This window comes from Centruroides sculpturatus, unplaced genomic scaffold (genome assembly GCF_000671375.1).
Source record: "Centruroides sculpturatus isolate CEXI.00-Female unplaced genomic scaffold, Cexi_2.0 scaffold925, whole genome shotgun sequence".
Taxonomy (NCBI): Eukaryota; Metazoa; Arthropoda; class Arachnida; order Scorpiones; family Buthidae; genus Centruroides; species Centruroides sculpturatus.
In genome coordinates this window covers 279,142-300,680 of record NW_019385069.1, presented here as the reverse complement: position 1 = coordinate 300,680, position 21,539 = coordinate 279,142, and the positions used below count along the sequence as shown (strand labels likewise).

Here is a 21,539-nt window from a genome sequence, read left to right as displayed (position 1 = left end):
TTTCTATAGAAAGAAGATGCATCACTACTATACAAAGTACATCATTAAACCTATATAACGTTGATCCGGGTCTAACACGGTTTGCAAGAGACACACACACCAAAAAGCAATTCTGGATTCAGAAGAAACTGCGCGATAATCATTGTAACGATCTAGTCCAGAATCACGTCGATCGACAGAACGGAAGGATTTACGATTGCCAAACAAGGCCAGGCTATAAATATTAATATAAACATAGAAAGCATATTTTAAAAGGTACTATACAACACTCACACTCGCATCGTACACCTCGGATTCCAAGCTAACTACGTAAATGGACACGGTTTCGTTTGGCGACGACTTCAATTTTGGAATTTGGACCGTATTTAGGTGTTACTAACGTGAAGAAAATCCGGGAAATTCCACGTGGCCGGGCGAAAACCCGCTACCAGTGTCCACTCGTCTATTAATCAAAGTGTTACGGCTACGAGCTATTTTATGACGATAACGCGTGATTAAAACGTCCTTTTAATTTAAAAATGTTTGCGTTAATTAGTCTAATGTCGCGTGGCAAATTATACGGTAGGCTTATTTAATCATTTGTATGATTTCATTTAAATTTTTTAAATTACGTAGTAATAATTATTACTTGGTTCGTAAATTGTTTTGTGCGCAATAATTTTCGGAGAAATTTTGTGTCCCGAAAATATTCCGCACCCCCGAGTTATTGCACTGTACTTTTAGTCCTTTGTTCTGCCAGAGATTATACCGTACAATTTATTCTACAAAAAAATCTAAAAATATTAAGGTTTTGCCACAAGACAATACAATGGAAACTCGATTATCCGAACTCGATGAAACCGGGATAATCCATAAACAACTCGTTTGTTATTGTGTTTTGGTAAATCAAGCTTCGCGCATTTAAAGTTTTAAGAACAATAAAAAGTTTAATGCAATTACTGCATTTGAAGGTAAATTAATTTACTCAAAATCTAACGTAATATTACTTTTATGACCTAGTTTCGCGGCGCTTCAATCGATAGATGACGTAGCGATTTCCAGGTACGTGCGCAGTTCGGTTTCCGTGTATTATATCCTGTAGTATTTACGACGCTATACAATCTAGCAGATCCAGTGGCTAAAATCTTTGAATCACCAACGGGTTTACTTTGTTTGAAACACTTAAATAGGAGCCAGTTTCCTTCTCGCCAGATAGCCCAAATGTTACGTTACCTTATTTCATCAACCAACCTACCTCAGTCGGGCATAGCACCTGTATTAACATACGCCATAATAATAATTGTTTTATTTTATCTCAAATTCCACGAAAATATTTAAGCGATTAAAATTCCTAAATCGGTTTTCTCGTAATAAATTAATTTAAAATTACGCGAAGAAAAAATGTATAAAAATTCGAATGAATTAATTAATTTTAAATTCTAAAGGAACCTTATAACGAGGAAGTAAAGAAAAGTTTATGTATATTATTAAATGTAACATATTTAAATTTGTCGATGCATAAAATTGGCACAAATCATGAAAAATGGATGTATGCAAATGAAGCAGCAAACCGATTTCTTAGAGGAGAGAGTCACGTCAGTCGAGTTAAAAATCTTATACATTTTTAATATTTTTCAGAATGATTTATTTAACGAAGTTGATTAAATTTCCTCAATTTAAAAACCTAATTATCTGTTAATGAAGTTATATAGAGTTAACGTAAGCGAACGCTTAATTTATCTTCTCCGAATTTACGTTATTCCACGGGAATTGTGCCACTTAACATGCAAAAGAAAGGAATTTCCATTTGACATCTTTCTATAGATTACAAAGGGGAGGATTACGGGATCGGATATACGCGATCAACCACTCGACCGAAATCAATACGTTGCCAACTAAAAATATTTGAATTTAGAGTGACACGCGGAAGTGACAGTCGGTGTCGCTTGTCACCCATTGACTCGACTTGTCCAAAGCATCTGTTTGAAGGATTCCTCCCGTTTTGCGTGTTAGAATCTACAGTTTCTAGGTAAAGTTTCCCATCCTAATCGCCATATTTGATCCACTCGAAAAATTTATGTAACACCAAAAGACGATAACTTATTCTACCGTCTACTTTATGTAGCGAAATATATTCCATTTTGCTTTTGGAAATACGAAAAAAGTTTAATAAATGAACTATTTATAGGGAGGATTTACGTACGTAAATCCTGATCTATAAATCACCCGATCTAGAGGTAGAAGCGTCGCTCCGGCCAAGGATCGGAACCTACTCCTTTAGTTATTAAATAACTTCGTTCTACTTATTTTTCGTAAATATCGACTGATTTATTGTCGTAAATTTCTACGAGCAAAGCCATAAAATACCGAATAAATTTGTTTCGTATTTTACTTACGAGTTAGTCTTTTACAGTGTTTTAACACCGTAAAATATGAATACCTTAATCTTTTTTTGAGACTAATATAAATTAAAACCTAGGAATAACTTTGAGTTTCTCGAGAAACTCGTCAAAGTCACCCCTTTTAAGCTTGATTTAGTGGTTGATTTCTACCCTTATTTCTTTACACAACTTGCATAAATGAATCGTTGTTTTTGCTATTTAAAGAATTATTGATCTTAATTAGAAAATTATATATTTGTACAGGTCAAAGTTGAGATTAATTACCCCCCTCTAATTACTATACCGAAAATAAAAATCCTGTAAAAAGAATAATTTCATCGGTGTAAAGAAATATTCTGTAGAATTTGTAAAGGAACTTTATTGAATTTATAATGGAAAATTTCTTTATAATTGAACGAGAAATCTAATAAATATTATTGAATTTAGGATTCTTCTTTTGTCTTATTTCTTTCTTTCGAAAGGACGAATGAACGTAATCGTAAAATATATCAGTAATAAATCTTAAAACTAAGCTAAGAGCAAATATCAATTTTGAAAATAATTTTAAAACTAACGAATTCAAATGGTTAGGAGCGATCCGCAATTACGAGGTCGAAAAGTACGAACAAATCTTATTATCTTCTGAATAAATGAAAAATTAATACATCCCCCTTTATGTAATTAATTTAGTGAAGTTATTCGACTTAATAATGCCCTTCGCTATATTGTGTGATTTCTCTCGCTTGTTCTTGCAGAACATTTGAAAGCATTTTGTGTGTATTCAAACACGAAAATAACTTCAAAATTTAATTTCTATATATTTTTCAAAGTTTATTTTTGTTTACGAGGCTTTAAGCTCGGGGTTGAATAAGTAAAACAAATAAAAAAGCATCGATATATCAAGACTTATAAGAAATGAAATGGTATCTTTTTAGAAGTTTATAAGAAAAAAGAAGGGAAAAAAACCATTGGAAAGTAGGTGATATCTAAGCCGGTCGTTTCTTCAAATTCGCTTTCCGAAGTTTACGAAACGTTCTATTATTTTTATGGGCTATAAATAAAGTATAATTTAAAAGGTTTTGCTAGAAAATAGTCCCTTATAAAAGTATAATGAATAAAATACACCATTTTTCTTACTAATGAAATTTCAATAACATTTGTAAAACTCGAGAATTTTTATGACCGACATTAAAATTTTAATATTAAACTGTTTTTCGTAAACAATACGTAACAAACAAAATTCGGATCTTAACGCGGGGGTCTTCGGAGCCATTCGGCGCTGGCTTCACACGCGGAAAGTATTAAAGTTATTCGTTGCGAATTGAAGGGGGAAGAAGCTTTATTTTTATCAAATTTTATTACGTAAATAATGTAATTTTAATAAACTGGGGACACCAAAATTCTAACGGGTCAGTTTTTGTTTTTGTCTGTTTATTGCGGGAGTCGTTTGTCGTCGGGGAATGGCTTTTCTAGCGGCTTTGTGGCTGTGCCTTATTAAATAATAATAATGATAATAATAAGGTGGCTTGGGTCTCCTTCCTTTCTGATAGGCTCTACGTCAGATTTTATTGTGATTGCGCTATCGCACGACTGCAAAAAATAAGAAAAAACGAGCAAAATTATCTTTTTATTTTGACGTTACTTTCTTATACAATATTCAATACGTAATTCTGTTTAAAAATTAATTATACAATGGTTTATAGTTTCGCATGAATATTATAGCGAAAAGCCATTATAATGAATTGGCCCCCAAAAAACTTGATTCTTAACCCAATCTTTTATTGGCTCCTTTTTTAATTGTTTACCTTATTTTTCAAGTTCGAGTACATCGGAACGAATTAATACTTTAAAATTGCATTGTATAGCATAGAATTTAGAATATAGATTGCCATATTTACGTTTTGACGAAACGTTCGATATAAATTGAATGTAACTTTGTTAATTATATAATATTTTAACCTATGTTCAACGATTATACATACTGCCAAAGTAGTATTTAAGTTTCGTATATGTTTACTCCGAGACGAAAATCATTTACGAGTTAAAATAGCAACATAGATTTGATTCAAATAGACGTTATTTATTTTATTTCTCGTATAAAAGTAATAAAAGAAGGTGTAATGTATGAAGTTTGACGATATAAAACCTTAATTAAGATGGCCGATACGCACCAGCGACAAGAAACAATTGATTTAATTGGTCGTCGGCGCTCATTTGTCGGGATGTTTCCGTTTATTTCTTAAGTATAAACGAAGATACATATTATTTTTTAAGTCGTTTATTTAATAAACAAACATTCCAGAAATTGGCGAATGTTTAATTTCGAAAAGCTTTACTTTATCCCGATTTTATTCGTAAGTAAACGTAAATATGTGGGGTATTGTAGTGGATGAAAGTAGGGAATAATGGAGGAATCGTCAATAAATCCGGTAAGAAAGCCGTTTATAGATTATCCGAAAGTTTTCGATAAAAATCTGACACTCTCTTTGGAGAAAATTCCGTTTGAAAATCAAATCCGAATCCGTTCTCTGAATATTTTCAATACGTTTATTTAACCTAAAAAAGTAAATAAATAAAATACAAGTTGCTTTTTATTTATAAAAAAAATGTCAAAACGTATAAATTTAATTTCCAAAAGAAAATATTTGAATCGTCCTTTTAAGCAAGTTCATGTAAAAAGTTACATTCAATTAAAAAGTTGTATAGTATTTGATATATTAAATTATGTAAAGTAGAAATTACATATTCTGTATTTTCTATATGAAATATTTATAAATTTTCACGTATTTAAAGTAACGAAATCGACAAACGTCGACAGGAAAAAGTTTATTTAAATTTTCCATGTTTGCTCTTTATACTTCAGGGAAATGAATCGTGTTGATGTATACACATTCTTAATATAAATATATATATATTTGTATTTTATAAATTCTGAAATAAAATATTTATAATATAAATTCAACAGGTTTATTAAGTTTTGTATATATCTATATACACACACACATATTCTGTTCCTATAAAGAATACTTGGAACGTGTAGTGTAAATTTAAATAACAATAAAAAGACAGATAAAATTGCAGAGTGATTTTTATTAATTATAAAACGTACATTTTTATTAACATTTTAATTATTAAATCGATAATAAAAGTAATTGTTAATTAATTTTTACAGAGAAACGTATTTTGAATTATTTAGGCTACAATTAACGTAAACTTTACAGAGGGATGTTTTGTCTTTTTTTCTTTCTCTTTGCTTGTAATCGCTTTAATTTTGTTTTTATTAAGTAGATGTAAGTATATAAAAGTCTTCGGAGATGTAAAAAACCTGTTAAAAATAACATTTTTATTTAATTTTGAGTCATAACTAGGGCTTAGTTCTTTACATTTATCGTAAGTCGGCATCATTCGGAGATGCGAAAACGTTTGTTGGATGATGATAAATTAAAATAATTGGCTCTTAACAATAAAATTTCCTCGTTTATGTAAGGGAATGTTCGAATTAACATCCCTTTTATTTTTCTCTTGAACATTTTTTTTAATGTTTAATAAAATTAATCCAATTATTTACCGTCTCCTCCAGATTATCTCGACTTAATACTAAATAAATGATTACCGTGAATGACACTAAAGCGGTGTCGCGTGTTGTTTATTTATTTATTTATTTATTCATAAGTATTATTTATTTTTAATATAAATTACTAAATTTGTAACTAATTTTAAAGTTTCTTATTAAATTTAATAAGAGTAACTTTTTGTTTTTCTTTTGGAAGTAAGTGGTATTATTTATACACTCCTTTTGTTTTCTACGGGGTTTTCCTTTTTAAATTGCCAATAACTCCGGAATGAATAAACTTAAAAACAATCCGTAAAAGGCCGAACACAGCTTATTTAATGTCAAACGAATCCACATTATAAAAGGTGTGGAAAGTGTCCTCTCCCAATGTCCATACACGAGGCAACACGACTCAGTGTTCGCGAATGTCCTCCTCAGTTTGCCAATGTGGTGTGAGCAATTCACGCTGGATATCTTCTTTTATTTGCCCGACGGCCCTGGGTTTATTTGCGTAAACCTTACATTTAAAATGACTCCGCAGAAATCAATCTGGCGAATTTAAATCGTGGACATGACCACAAACCCGTCGAGTTGTCACAATCAATGGATCTCTTCCGTACCGGCACGAGAGATGACCTTGTTCTTCTTCACGGCTTGCAATCAATTCTGCATGAAATTGTGAACATTTGAGCCTATTTTCGTATTGTTACTTACACGTGTTGCGGAGTTATTCTCAGTTTTAAAGGGTCAACCCCGAATGGGACACGAACATGCGGATTTATTTACTGTTTTAACACGTATGTACATAAAAATAAAGTAAATATAACACCTACTTTAACTATTTTAGTTATTTTTTAACACAGATCACGAAGGAAATTTCTTAATTCTGTGATATTTTAAGGAGCGGAACATCGGGAGTGAGTTCACTCAGGCAGACGAAGGCGCATACGTTATAATTAATTGATAATAAAAGTTGCAATAAATAACATAATTAACGAGTTTATCTTCGTTATAACTCGATAATAAAATAAATAATAAATTATTTATTACGTGGATTATTATTACGTCTCTTATAACAACCGGATCGATAACAAACGATTTATGTATTTTGATTATTTCGTAACGCAATTTGGTTAAAGGATTTTCTAGAGATTAATTTAATCAAATGGAATGGCTTAATTTTATATTGCTACGTTTATTATTATACATATTCGTATGCGGAATAATAATAAAGAATATTACAACAACAAATGTAATTTTTTAAACTTTTCAAAGGATGCTTCAATGTTTTTCGATTTTTTTACGAATAATTTAAAGATTATTTTGTTGTTATTTTATTTAAATATTCCCGAAATTTTATTAAATATCACTTTTTATATGAATATTGAATTGTGTACATTGATTTAATGGTATTCAACAGGAAACGATTTTATGTTGTTTATTAGAATAAAACTCGAAATAACTGTATGGTTCATTATGGTTCTTGTAATTTGAGACTAATTTTGTTCGGTAGTACTTTATTCTACGGCAAAAAGGGCAATTGCCGGCCCCATCGGCAATTGCCCTTTTTGCCGGTGGCCCTACGGCGGAATTTTTCCCAAAAAATTCCGCCGTAGGAAACAGAGTTAGACCACTGGCACGACGATATTGTTAACAGGAAAAGTATGATGTACAGGGGCAAGACACTACTAAAATCAAAGCCTATATTTTAAATTAAATAAATGTGTTGTGTGTACAATAAACACGATTCCGCTACTCGCTTTCCTTCCTAGTCTAGCAATTTTAATGACCGCCATTGTACATACACTACTGTACTCTGCTTAAGATATAAATGAACTGTGATTTAGAAACACGTAATTTTAATTAAGTCAATCTTTCAACAAAAAGAATAACTTTCTTACAATTTATTTATTTTATCATTTTATAAATATACAAATATTGATCTCGTGAAAATTTTAAAAGTGATTTCCGATTAAAATACGATTTTCATACGATACTATGGATCGTATTGATTGTATAGATGAAAATACACAAGGAATGAAATCATATAGTGACTGTGTAGTTGATATTTCTAAGAGATGTGGCTTCTCTCCGCGTAAAGTCTCGCCCTTTTGACAAGAGGAATAGAGGAGAAGCTATGAAAACGTTTACAGTGTTTACAAACACGTCATAATTCGCTCATATTTATCCGACGAAGAGGATTTTTACGCCGTCGTACAGGGTAAAATCGAGGTAATGTATGGGTCTAGAATTACATCGCGCAAACTGAAATAATGCCAGGCCGAAATCTCGAGAGAATAAAGTGAAAATCGTCCATAACTATAACGACACGAGGTGTGAAGCGTTTTTAAAAAAATATTGATTTAAAAGGCATTCTATACGGTATTTTATGAAGAAAATATTTACGAATATTTTTTGACAGAAGCTCAAATATCGAATGTCAACGAACTAAATACAGCATTATCGTGGATTAAATTTTAAAAATTCATCGGTATACTCTTCTATTTAATGCATAAAATATTTTATAATGTTAATAATATTTAAATATTTTAAATACAGAAAGAGAAATTTAGTAAATTAACCTAGCAACTGTTGAGAATTTTTCTATACGAAAATGCTTACAACAAATTATATCTTCGTGTTCCACGTAAAATAAACTTTTCTGTTTGTGAGATTTTCTTCAGTAGAGCCAGTTGTTTGATTCGGTTTAAAAAGGCTTGTGAAGACTTCAAAAGTTTTCAATGCGTATAAATATTTATTAATAATATCCGCTCTGACTTTATTGCTTATACAAATTCAATATCTACTAATTTACAATTCAAATTTATATAAATCAGCAAATAAAAAAAAAGAACGTGTTTATAAATTTTATACTTTTTCTTATACTTTATTTAAATATCAATAAATAATAAATAATTTATTAATAAAAATTTAAATTTACGCTTTATAAATTAATAATAATTACGCAATAAACATTTTTAAAATTAAAATCCTTTTAAAAATTATGTAAGAAATGTAATATTATTATGCAGTTAATTAAAAATATGGAAGAAAAATATAAGTTTAAATAGATACAAATTGTAAATTATGAATTTTTAATAAATATTTTCTTTATTAATTTATCTAAAATTTATTAAACTTTTGATTTTTTTAAGGAGTTGCCGGCTCCTTTTAGCTTAATTAATCTTTATTTCGGCACATTTATCTCTTAAAATGTCTAAAGACTTACGTAAAAATTTATCTTTNAAAAGCTTTTCTGAAATTATCGGATAAGAAAGCGTACAAAATGGGGTTAACTTTTATTGATATTATGGACTGTAACTAAAAATGCAACGGCTCTCTGACAATTATTATTATCGAAATTTCTTGTTTACAACCGACGTTTCCTTTTAACAATAGAGGAAGTAATTAGAAATTAAAAAAAAATTAATTTAGTATAATTAAAACAAAAAAACCTCATTAAAATATGTTAACCCGATGTATTGTTAGTTTAGAGTAGCGGTCCTTAACCCGTGCGGCCGGCTTTACCCTTGGGGAGGTGCGAGAGAAGGTGTGAGGTTCCTTCTAAGAAAGCATCTTTCCTGAAGGCGAAATGAATTTTGTTTTTACACCCGAACTTTACACTTCTTTTGGGTGTAAAAAAATCAAGTCCTCTGGAAAAGTGAGTAGTAGTCTTCTACCCTCGGGAATTCTGAAGGAGGTAGAACTAGAAGGGTTTTCTTGTGTTAAAATACCTGATTTTAGAAGGGTTGAGAGTTTGTAAGAGGATAAAGGGAACTTCTAAAATCAAAGATTCGAGGAGTAAGTAAAGGAGTTTAGTAGATAACAAGAATATAAGAGGATGTTTTTTAAGTATAGTTAATACAGGATAATTATATAAAATCGGGGATCGAATACAAAGTAAGAATTTCTAATCTTAGATGTTAGAAAGATTAGATTTTTAATTAAGATGTTGTACGACTCCTTTGTAATTCAATTTGGTTATTGTAAACAATCTCATTTTTGTTTTATTTCTAACATTAAGTTTGCTAATTATAATTATAATTTGATTATAATGATGCGGGGATTTGAATCGCTTAAATTATGCTAAATTTTGTGGAGTTCGGAGGTTAAAGGTCGCGTGCCGAATTCGTTAGGCAATTTCTATGAAATTTTAAATCCTAATTTAAAACGTAATTTTATTAGTTGTTTAATTCTTTAACAGCTAATTTATTTGCTGGTTTATTTATTTATTTAAGAGTCTAAAATAGAAAAACTTTAATTATATTATATTATATATAAATGTCGACGATGTTTTATTTATTCGAAGAATTCTCGAAGTTGGTAGTTTGACTTATAGAGAAATTCACATAGCATCTCTTATTACACGTTTTATGTTCTTTGTTAACAACGTAATGGTGCTTTGGGGAGTTTTTGCTTTATGGACGTCTCTTCTCTTCAATATCATAGGAAATATAGTCTAATACATCATTAAAATTAAAGATAAATGAGAATTTTCCTCATTTTCAACGTGGCAATTAAGATATAGAAGAAAGGAAATTAAGGTATAGAAGAAAGAATTTAAAAAAAAAAGGTGTGTATTCGATAAGCCGTATATGCGAATGCACACTCGGAGCATTATCACCCGTATACAACGTGCAGTTTTAAGATAACAGAGCTCTCTACACTCCATCTCACCTCGATATGATGACTAAACGGCTTAATAAAGTCGACACTCGCTTGTCGTAAATCGTTGCACCGCGACAACAATACACAGTTTTATGGTGACGAACGATTGCACCCCTTTCGAACCGAGCGAGATAAGTAATAAAACTCATCTTCGCGCTTAAAATTAATTTATTTCGCAAATTTTACGTAATTTAATAAGGCAATTAAGTGTTGTTTCCAATGCGATTGTAATGGAGAGTTCGTTACTTAATTCGATTTTCAGCAGTTCCAATGGTTATCGTTTGTGTTACGCGATCGAAATCGTTACATTCGCATTGGTTATCCCTTAAACGGCTTAAGAAACGAAAACACTTTAATAGCATTATTGAATTAGCAGGAAATTGCCTCCTCGCATAAACAGATTGGTGACGATTTGCAATAATGTCTACAGAATTGATTCCTTGCGAGGTTAACACAACTTGAGAGACTGTTGAATATTTATAATTGCTGCTAAGAAAGAAAGAAAAAAAAAACAAAGTTTGCATTTAACTTAAATTAATTATTTTGTTTCCTCTACAAAAACAAATTTAATTCCATTCTTTCTCAATAAGATTGTTACCACAATTGTAAGGAATTCTAAATGTTTTCACCAACTTTGTTGACGATTTTTTGTTCTTAATAATTGTTCTACCGAATTTTATTTTGTTGCCGTCGTTTTAACAGTTTTTAGACATTTCTAGTAACATTTGTTTCTTTTAAATTGTTTAAATAATACAGAATTTTACGTAAAGGTCGGCCCAAAAGTCTGTTAACTCTGCTTTGTTCTGTGTGTTACAGTTGCACTCGTAAATATAAAAATCACAAATCGAGTTTAGAAATATGTATTATAAAAGTGCGATTAGGTATTTAATAAGACAATTTAATCTTCATTGTGGTTAACCAACTTTTGGGCCACCCCCGTATATATTTCGTGCGCGCTCAACAAATTTTATAACTGGTATTTTTATCGTAGAATCGTGCATATTATATAGAGAAATATATAACTTAATTAAGTAAGCAATTCGAAGCTTTCCATTATAATTAAGAAGTCAATAATCGGAATTTATTGAAAGACACAAATAAATATACCGAAACGAGATATAGGACATTTAATTGATACACATTGAAAGAAGAATCGACATTGGGTGAGATCGGGTTAAAACGAGTCGTCTAAGTGAAGAAAATTGTACATGACTCGCAAACGTCAGTGGCTAAAATAATTCGCAGACCTTCCTTCACTGATTGTAGAGCCCCATTACAGTCAGTGAAGACAATTAGCAATAACAAGTCGAGTCTTGTCCGTACCTGGAACGTTTTGAGCATTTCGTGTGAAGACAATTCGAGAATTCTCATATGTATCAATAGGGTGTGAGTTGTTTAGATTCGCATCGACGGCGTATCAAAATAGTCTCATCTTTGTGTGCAGAAAATATATTTATCATTTGTGACGAAATTACAAGATGTCGTTTGATGTTTTCGTAGTCGACGATTTGGTGGCGCATGTGCCCATTGTTTCCCTTTCGGTTCGTTCGTAGTCACCTCTTCTCGTTCTGCCCATTCGTGGGTTGCACGCGATTACTTTCCGAAAAGCTTTTCTGAAATTATCGGATAAGAAAGCGTACAAAATGGGGTTGACACACGAGTTCATGTAAGCCAGAATCTGCGCCGCAATCTGTATGGCTATTCCCACTGGTGTCAAGCGATAGGCTTCCACTCCTTTCATGACCAGTACGATGTGTACGGGACACCAGCAAACTGCAAATATGACTACGACCACTACTACCATTCTCGTCACACGTTTCTTCGATCGAACACTCTCGGAACTAACGTGTCCACCGGGTGCCACACCGAACCACAACCTCTTAAGCATCAATAGGTAAAGAGCAAAAATCAAACTTAGGGGAATGACGTACGAGGACAAGAAGAAGCAAATCTGAAACATGGCGTGGTTGTAACCTTCGTTGACTAGGAATATGCACATGGAATATTCGGCATGAGCGAACATGTAGTTGAATTCTCCGTGAGCTTTCAGAGCCGGTACGCAGGACAATAGAATCACGATCCAAACCAGAAAGATGGCAATTAGAGCATTTCGTTCGGTGCGGAGAGATATCGAAGTTATGGGATGGACGACTGCTAGAAATCTATCCAGAGACATCAGAACCAAGGTGTATATGCTAGCGTAAGCGCATACGATGACCAAATACTGTACGACCTTACACCACGCATCTCCAAATGGCCAATAGGGTAGCGCGTAATCCCAAGCCGTGAAGGGCACACAGAAGACGATGAACAGTAAATCTGCAACGGCTAAATTAATAATTAACAAATTAGTGGTGGAACGCATTTGGGGGTTGCACAGGACGACGATGACCACCAGAGAATTTCCGAAAAGCCCGACTATGAAGATGATGCCGAAGAGTATGGGAACGATGATGCTGAGCAGCTTTTCCATGGCTTCCGCATCGCTGTAGTCGTGTCGATCGTAATCATCCGTGCTATTGCAGAAACTGCGCGAGTTGTTGGTGAAATTACATATTCGTTTTATGGTATCGTTCAGTAAATACAAGGCGGTCGGCTTAACCAGAAGGTTCTCTATGTCTGAATCACGAATCTCGCTATCCAACTCTATTATGTCCTCGTCCGTCATGGTGCTTTTTTCTGAAAATAAATAGAAGAAATCATTCCAAAGGTAAATTATTTATAAAATATTTTATCAATATATAATTACGATAAGAAAAACACAAGCTCGCTGGAAGCCCTCCGTATAAGGAGCTTCAAACAGAAGTAATTGTATGGATAGGAAGAAAGATTGAGTGGTGTCCCAATTGAGGACAAAATCTACCAATGTATAATTATCTATATATATGCGCAATTCGGTGTTGAAGTTAGTTAAAGTCTTAATTGACTCGTAAATATAGAAACAACAGGTAATAACTTACATTCGTATATTTATCTCAAGAATCGAACAGTTTAGTTCTGGAATAGTCCCAATTGAAAACTATTTTATACCCTTGACATTTAAGTAATGGTTCAGATTTTCGATCGGGGTCTATCGACAATTCTATTTCTAGATAACATCATCTCAACGTATATACTTAAACCATTTATTCTTATACTTAATGTTTTTTGTTTACCATTAACTTGTCTCCATACTGTACTTTTAAGCCTTTTAAAATAATACTTCCCGCACTGTAATTTCATTATAAAATTGCTTTTTTCCTCCAATTTATATGAATTTTTTAATAAATTGTTCGATAAAAGTTCTTAATGTATCGCTTGATCAATAATCGCTAATGAGAAATTTGACACGAGGATGCTGGTTGGGTTGGATTTCTTAAGATATTGATTCTAAACGTTACCCATTGTATTGAAATTTTAAACATTTCAAACGTCTGCATAAACTTAATATTGAATTTAGTCGAAAATTAAGGTTCCTTCTTAACGTATAAAGCGTAGGAATGAGGCGAGAAGCGTGTTTGTTGTAAGGCAACACCTAGTAAAGTCGCCTTATTAATAACAACAATATATCTATATAAAATAGGAAGATAATTTTGTAACTCGATAAACTATCTTCCAGATAAAAATATCCCGATGATAGGTTTGAATGATGACGTTTTCCTATTGGAATAATAGGAAAACGTCGTCATTCAAACCTACAGTTCGTCTTAAGTGTCTGTTGACAGTTGACCTTTATAAGTATCTCGCATTAATAAATATTGTTTGTTTGTCCGTAAATTTTATAAAATACGACTTTTTAATTTTTTAAAAATATTTAGAAACGTGTTAGAGAACTTTTTGTGTAATTTCTAGTGGCAAGTTTTGCGCTAATTAATAACTAAATCGTTTTTTAATGACCGACTAGATTTTCTCTCTCAACCGGTAGATTACGATCTCCCTGGAAAGTTGCGTGTCAATTTCTATATAATTATTACCAACACGCGTACATTAAAGGTTGGGAAACTATTACAACACCAGTTATTTTCTTTAATAATTCATACATAAATACTCTGTTTAAATAAATAATTAACTTATATTTTTATTTAAACGTTTCTAAATTTATTTTTAATTAAAATTTTTTAAAAATAAATATATTTTTATCCGTATAAACAAGATCCATTAATAAACATTAGAGAAATTTTAAAAAATAGTTGCGTGTAGCTTATTTGGAAGTCGAAATTCCTACTTTAAATCGCTATACAAATCTAAAAATCTTCGGAAGAGAATTTACATGTTATTGGACAAGTATTGTAAAAAATCCAATATACTTTTATTGTATTTTTTATCTTTAAATTGTATAAAATCGTCTTAAATTTTAGTAATGGACGTCGTTATTCAATTCGAACAACGTAATAAATAGGTTATTTTTTTTTACTCGATTGGAAATTCGAATAATATAAAAAATAATACGAAGATGAACGAATATAAATAACTTTCTTTTGTTTTAGAACCGAATCATTTTATTCGAGAACAATTTTTTAAAGTACAAAAGGTATTTTTGGGGTTTTTATTGTTTACTTTTTCGACTGTTTTATATAACAGAAGGAAAGTATGGCCATCGGTCGAAAAATGACCCCCAAGATATTTACATTTTTGTACTCGGGACACCTGGAAATATCGAGAAATGCAAAGAAATTTGGGGATTTTTTGTCTGATGTTAGTGTATGGAGATTTTGTTCACCCTCTTTGAAGCTTAATAACTCTTGTGTTTTTATTCTAAAATTCCTGAATTTTTGCAGGGAGGTTTGTGCATTAGGTGGTTCGATACTATTAAATTTTGGTGATTAAAAGTCGAGGGGTTGGGGAGATAAAGAGAGACGCGTGTATCTCCATTAGGGTCGGACTTAATAACGATTTTACTAGTTATTAGCATTTACAATTTTTATAAATCCTCAAAATTAAGTTTTTTTGCCATTTTATAATAGTTAAAAATATTTTAAAAAATTTAAAATAAAATTTCATAACAGATGGCGCCACTAAATGTTTGCCGGGAAAGTTAAGCAACTCGTAGCTGGAAATTTTTTAGAAAGTATTTGATTGTTTTCCCCATTTCTTGTAAGAAAAATACAACCGTCGTTGTATTAAATGGGGTGTATAATTTTAAAATTATAGTATAATTTAGTCGCCTAGAATTTTTATGGCTATTGCTGCAGATAAATGGAAAATAATTTTGCCGTCGGGAATGTTTTTAAATAGATACGTTTTGTCTGACATAATACACATAAAAAAATGATCATTATTTAAACATTTCAATGACGAACGAAGAATATAAATGCTGGAAGATGAAGCGCTTCTCTACAGAATAAAATAGGTTTCGGTGGTGAGGAATGGGCCAATCTATGGGACGATTGGGTGGCGAGGAATGGTTCGTCTTCCAGAAATTGCTGGATCCGAGGCCTTAACTCCGTCGTTCTGGAGGGTTCGTTCCTCCCTAAACGGGTTGGACACGTGAGATTTTTCGGCTGTGTTTAACGTATGTTCGACGTTAGATTTAAAGTGGATCTTAAAAAACTGTAAAAATTTTTGCGAATATTTTATCCGTTTTCCTAATACTTTTTCTTTATCGTAAGTTTAAAAATTTATGTGGACGTAAATTATAAATAAGCTAATTTCACTTAAGTTTGAAGCTCGCCTCCGCACATTTCACTGGAGGATTGGACACATCCCACGTGTCGATTTATTTCGTTTAAAAACATTTTGACGAAATGTCGAATAAAATTCGAAATTTCTGAATTTACCGATAAAAATTTCAAACGATTTTGGCTTAGTTTACCGAAATTAAGCATAAAACAGTTCTTACAATTATTTTGTTTAATTCTTTTCGCCTTGTAAGCACCGAGAGGGCCTTTATAGAAGGGCCACAGCGGGAAGATCGGAGGCCCCAAAAACTTTCTGGGGTTATTCCACCCGTCCCCGAGAGCGTTTTAACCGATCGGCCACCACAAAATAATTGTATTCAATATAATACAAAAAATGTCGCTTTTAAGAGGTTATAGAAATTAAGTAAGACAACTCGTTTCTCAAAACAGACGTATATCATCAAATATTTATTAGAACAAATATATTCTTTATGTTATTTATATTAATATAAATATAAGTTATTTGCGAGTAGAGAAATAATAGAAAAATACAAGAAAAACTCGTAAAAATTTTATTATTTCGAAAGCGTCACTCCGTTGATTAACAAGGCGAGAGACGTTTAAACAAAACAATAATAAAAGGCGTAAATGGCACCATTAATAATTCAGTATTTATGTCGCGCATTATTATTGGAGAAGACGTTCAAAATAACCTTCTCCAGCTTCATACGTTAGTCGCTGACTTTTATTTTGTAACAACTCCAAACAGCCTGTTTACGGTTTAACGGATTGAAAAATACGTTAGAATACCTCGAAGAACAGTCGTTAATTAAAAATTTTACTAATTAATCCTTCTCTTCTTTAATATATTAATTGAAGACAAATTCAGAGGTTTATCACTCGCGATTACAGTAAAAAAAAAGGTAATTAGCGGATTATCTACGTAAATTTTCTTCATTAATCCATTCTAAATAACCCAAAAATTATTTTGAAATATCATCACAAATCCTATGTTATCCTATGGACAAAACAGAAAGACAGTTGCCTCGGGCCCTACCAAGAGTGAGCCCCAAATCAGCTTTTTATAAGGGAATATTTTTCCCGAAGAAAAATGCCCGAAATCAACACCGTACAATCCCCTAATTCAAATTCCCGTGTAGCTATAACACATCACTGACGAATAATGAAATATAATAAATATTTATACCTATTTAGCATTAACAGCAAAATTTATACAATTTTCTCTCCGATGAAGATGTATTTTAAATTAAATTAAATTTAATCAAATTTACTGATGTTACTTACACTCATCTAAAACTATTCGTAAATTGTTAAATATTTCTTTAACTGCTCTTAATAATTCGTTCAATTCTTCGATTGCCCATTAAGCACTTGTAGAAAATGAAATCCTCCAAGCTATACACTCGGAGGATTTTGAACCATACTTTTAAGAAAGAATATTTAATTTGCCCAATGAAAAAAGTAATTATATCTGTAATAAAATAAGTAAAGAAGAGTATTTGTATACTTCGTAAGAATTACAAATAAAAGGAATTGATTTTAAAAATAAAATGATTAAAAATTCAACTAATAAGAGCTTCGTACCGATCAAATTTCTTTCATTACTCGAGTAAAAGTAGTCTAATTTATGTGAAAATAAGATTATTTCTCGTAAGTTGACATACAGATCTTATGAAATTTTTATTAAAAGAAAAAATATGTAATTTATTCAGCGAGAATTTAATAAAAAAGTTTTTAAGAAAGACCTTAAAATGACAGAGCTTAATCTCTGGTGTGTAAACATAATGGCAAGCGTATAATACGCCAGAGATGAATATTGTTTACGTATTCGACAATGTAAAAATAATTCGAGACTAAAATGAATTTATCTTTATTTCAAAGAATCAGTTTTTTTTAATAATATTCTTATGAAACAGAAATTTTCATGTAATAATATAAAATTCATTCTGATTCATTCAGACAGAAGGAAAATATGACGATCGGCCAAAAAATAACCCCTAAGTTCTTTATATTTTTGAACTCGAGACCTTAAAACGTCGGAAAATAAAAGAAATAAATATAGTTGGGGATTGTTTATGGTTGTTAGTGAGTGCGTGGGGTGCAATTTTTTTCACTAACATTGAGGCTTAATAACTCTCGTGCCTTTTGTCAAACATTTATGAAATTTTGCATGGAAATTTAGGTATTAGGAGTAAGTGTTTCTGGAAGTTTTCGGAAAAATCGGACCATTAGTTCGGGAGATATAGCCCACCTCTTAACATCTTCCCAAGCAATCTGAAGAGTTATAAAATGTAATGGAAACAATTATTAGGGATAAAAACAAATAAAAAATACTGGGAAAATTCGGCAAAAACGTTGCCAGCTTTTTCTGTAGTTATTAGTTTATCATCATAAATTAGTTGAGGAATTGAGGATTTTGGTTAAAGATAGTTCGCTATCGTGTAGGACTTATAAGGGCGACACTCAATTATACTTTATCTCGCTTAAGATGCATTTGTGTTGTCAGAATAGTTTACTATAATTACATTTAATTTACACTTCTTCCTCTTATACTTTTAAGCTTTATCCCTCCTATGTGTTAAGAACGATGTCGAGTGACGTAAAAGTACGCTATTATGACAAAACGAATGCACATATTCTAATACTTATAACGCATATTATTATATGTAAATATACAACTCCCTTTATTATATAAATGGCAATTAATATAGAATATCAAACACCGTAAGAGTGGACGAGCTTAACCATTGCGAACAATGCAAACGTTTTAGTAAATCCACCCATTTTGACAGCTATCAATCGATTCTCGATGACTTCTCCTCCCGTTTTACACTCTATAGCGTATTTTCATGCAATATTTATGCAATAATTTACTTATAAATAGCATTCTCTTGACGAATAATGTCGCAGCATCGATATATTTAAATTACAGCACCTATCACAATGGTTGTTACCGCGATAAGAGTATTTCCTTCTATAGAATTATTTTATATTTTTGTCAGTTTTATCTTTATTTTAAATGCAATTTGTTCTGTTCTAATCGGAAATTAAAAATAAAAATTGCATTTAAAGTGAATAAACGTAGGCCAAGATAAATAACCAGATGTTTAGAACCGGTTGGAACGATAAGATATTAATCCTCTTATCACGTGGTTCACAAAAAAATATATTAGTTTTTTTACTCGAATAACAATAGCGATAACGTTAAAGTATTATAAAATCAATTATTTTATAGTAATTTATTATAAAATTCTCTGTAAAATACTGATTTTTTTAATGGTCTGTTGCAGTTATCTCCAATGCATTTCGCTATTATTTACGGATGATTTATTAGCATTTAGCCCCGCAGAAAATAATAAATAGATATAATAATGTAAGGAGCCCAAAATCAGTTAGCCCAAACATAGATTCGTGATTGACGTAAACGTATCTGTTAGCCGACTTTTGGGCCACCCCCTATATTTTATATGTATTCTGGATGCTCGCGATGATATAGCATATTTATTTATATAAATAAACCTTCTTAAATCGGCTTTTATATAAATTTAAACAGATAAAAAATCTATTTGTGAAGCTACATAAACGAGCTGGGATATCATTAAGATAAAATCAAAAATATTCCATTCGCTTCGATTTTTCTTTTGAGAAATGGCACATGTGTGCCTGCAAAATAATAACCCGATTTAGCGATCAAATGTATAAAACTTTTACTATTTTTTTCTTTTTTTATTTTATTTTATTTTAAAGTTGAAAATCCAGCTTACTATCAGAAGCGGAAATTTTAAATTTCCTCGGCAATTTTCTTCCGTATTAAGTTGAATGTAACATTACATGACCAGATGCAAAAGTTTACGCTACGTTAAAGACTAATGGGCACGTAAAAAGCACCCAAATACTTTTAAAAACGTTCCCAACACCTTTTATATAAGGTTTTTCAAAGGACGTCCGAGGACGTACTGTACAGGGGCAAGACACTAATAACTTGAGATCGAGAATATATAATTTAAATTAAATAAATAAAGAATATGAGCCCGGCATTTCAAAAACAATTTTAGCTCGTTTAAATACAACAAAATTACTTGACTAATCGATTTTTCCCGTTTATACGAGTGTTTATAGAAAAATAAATGTATACGTAGAGCCTAAAATGATACAATACTTATATACAGTCTAGTACTAACGAGATAAGGCTCGCTGTTTTCGGAATTTTCAATGTACTGTACCTAATGTTTGGAGGTCTTCCTTCGAACGCCAGGCATAGGCCTCCAAACAATCTGTATGACAATGAAAGAAATCACGCCCAGCTGACGGAAGTTTGACGAAGAGCGTATCATCTGGTTCGAGAAATCGGGATGGCTGAATTGCCCACCATCCGGGCCTGACTGCGATGGTGTGTTGGGACAATGATATGTGAGAATTCGGAGGAACGGAAGACAGATTCTGGATGCTCCAGACACTTAGATGACTCCCGTTGCGGCTGTTTGTGAAATCTTTATCCATCTGCAATGGACTCTTTCTTTACCTACAATGGACATCCACACGGAGACAGGTGGAAGCCTACCTATAGAATCCCTTCTCTTTCATTGGCAAGTACTTCAATCTCGTTTTTACTGTTGAGCGGCACACTGTGTTCCACTGCTAGAGCGCTAGTCAAAGAGTCACTTGTATGACAGTTGGTCATACCTAGTAATGGTGTGAAGAACAATGGCGGCGCAGCGGTACGGCCAAGAAATCCTACTCCCTCGCTGCCTTCTATCACAGGGTTGAAAACAAATCATTTTCCGGCAAAATAATGCTCGTCTATAAATTTTCCGCTATATTAGCCGGGTCTTCATGTTTTTCTCCCGTCGAGCATTTGTAGTACCACTTGGGAAATCAGTTTTGGTCAAATGGTTTATAAATTTGGGGGATCTGGGACGTCAATATCAACGTCTGTGGACAGTTTGTTATGGGATAGCATACGATGCGTGCCTCCATGCCCGACCGTCGTATATATATATCCAGACAAAGGGAGGTCACACCAAGTACTAGAGGTTGCTTCAAATTTTTTAAATTGTACCGTTATTCCGCAGGAAATTGTCCATTTACTATGAAACTGTAATCACTCGTTACCATTGCCATTATATTTGCGCTAATAAAGTTTCATTCAATTCTGATCCTTCTCCTCGGCACGTAGTGTTTTTTGTCAATAAGTATGTTTGAGTTACAAACAAGACAAAACGTAAATTACTCCCATTTTCGCACATTTAAATGTAACCATTGCAACAGGTGATTTTTTTCAAATTAGGATTTACTTCTCTAGCTCTGTCTTTTCAAATAATTCTGTTATGTAAACAGTTC

At 31.9% G+C, this 21,539-nt stretch overlaps 2 protein-coding genes across 2 annotated transcripts in view; one reads left to right on the top strand and one right to left on the bottom strand.

Annotated features, from left to right (window-relative positions):
- LOC111634189 (RNA binding protein fox-1 homolog 2-like) overlaps window positions 1-21,539 on the top strand; it is a 300,266-nt gene that overhangs the window by 5,308 nt on the left and 273,419 nt on the right. The window lies entirely within an intron of this gene.
- Window positions 11,606-21,539, bottom strand: part of LOC111634188 (allatostatin-A receptor-like) — a 29,297-nt gene continuing 19,363 nt past the window's right edge. Inside the window, exon 2 of the mRNA XM_023378896.1 lies at window positions 11,606-13,260. Within this exon, the coding sequence (XP_023234664.1) occupies window positions 12,053-13,249 (1,197 nt within the window). The 5' untranslated portion in view covers window positions 13,250-13,260 and the 3' untranslated portion in view covers window positions 11,606-12,052. The remainder of the gene's footprint in view (window positions 13,261-21,539) is intronic.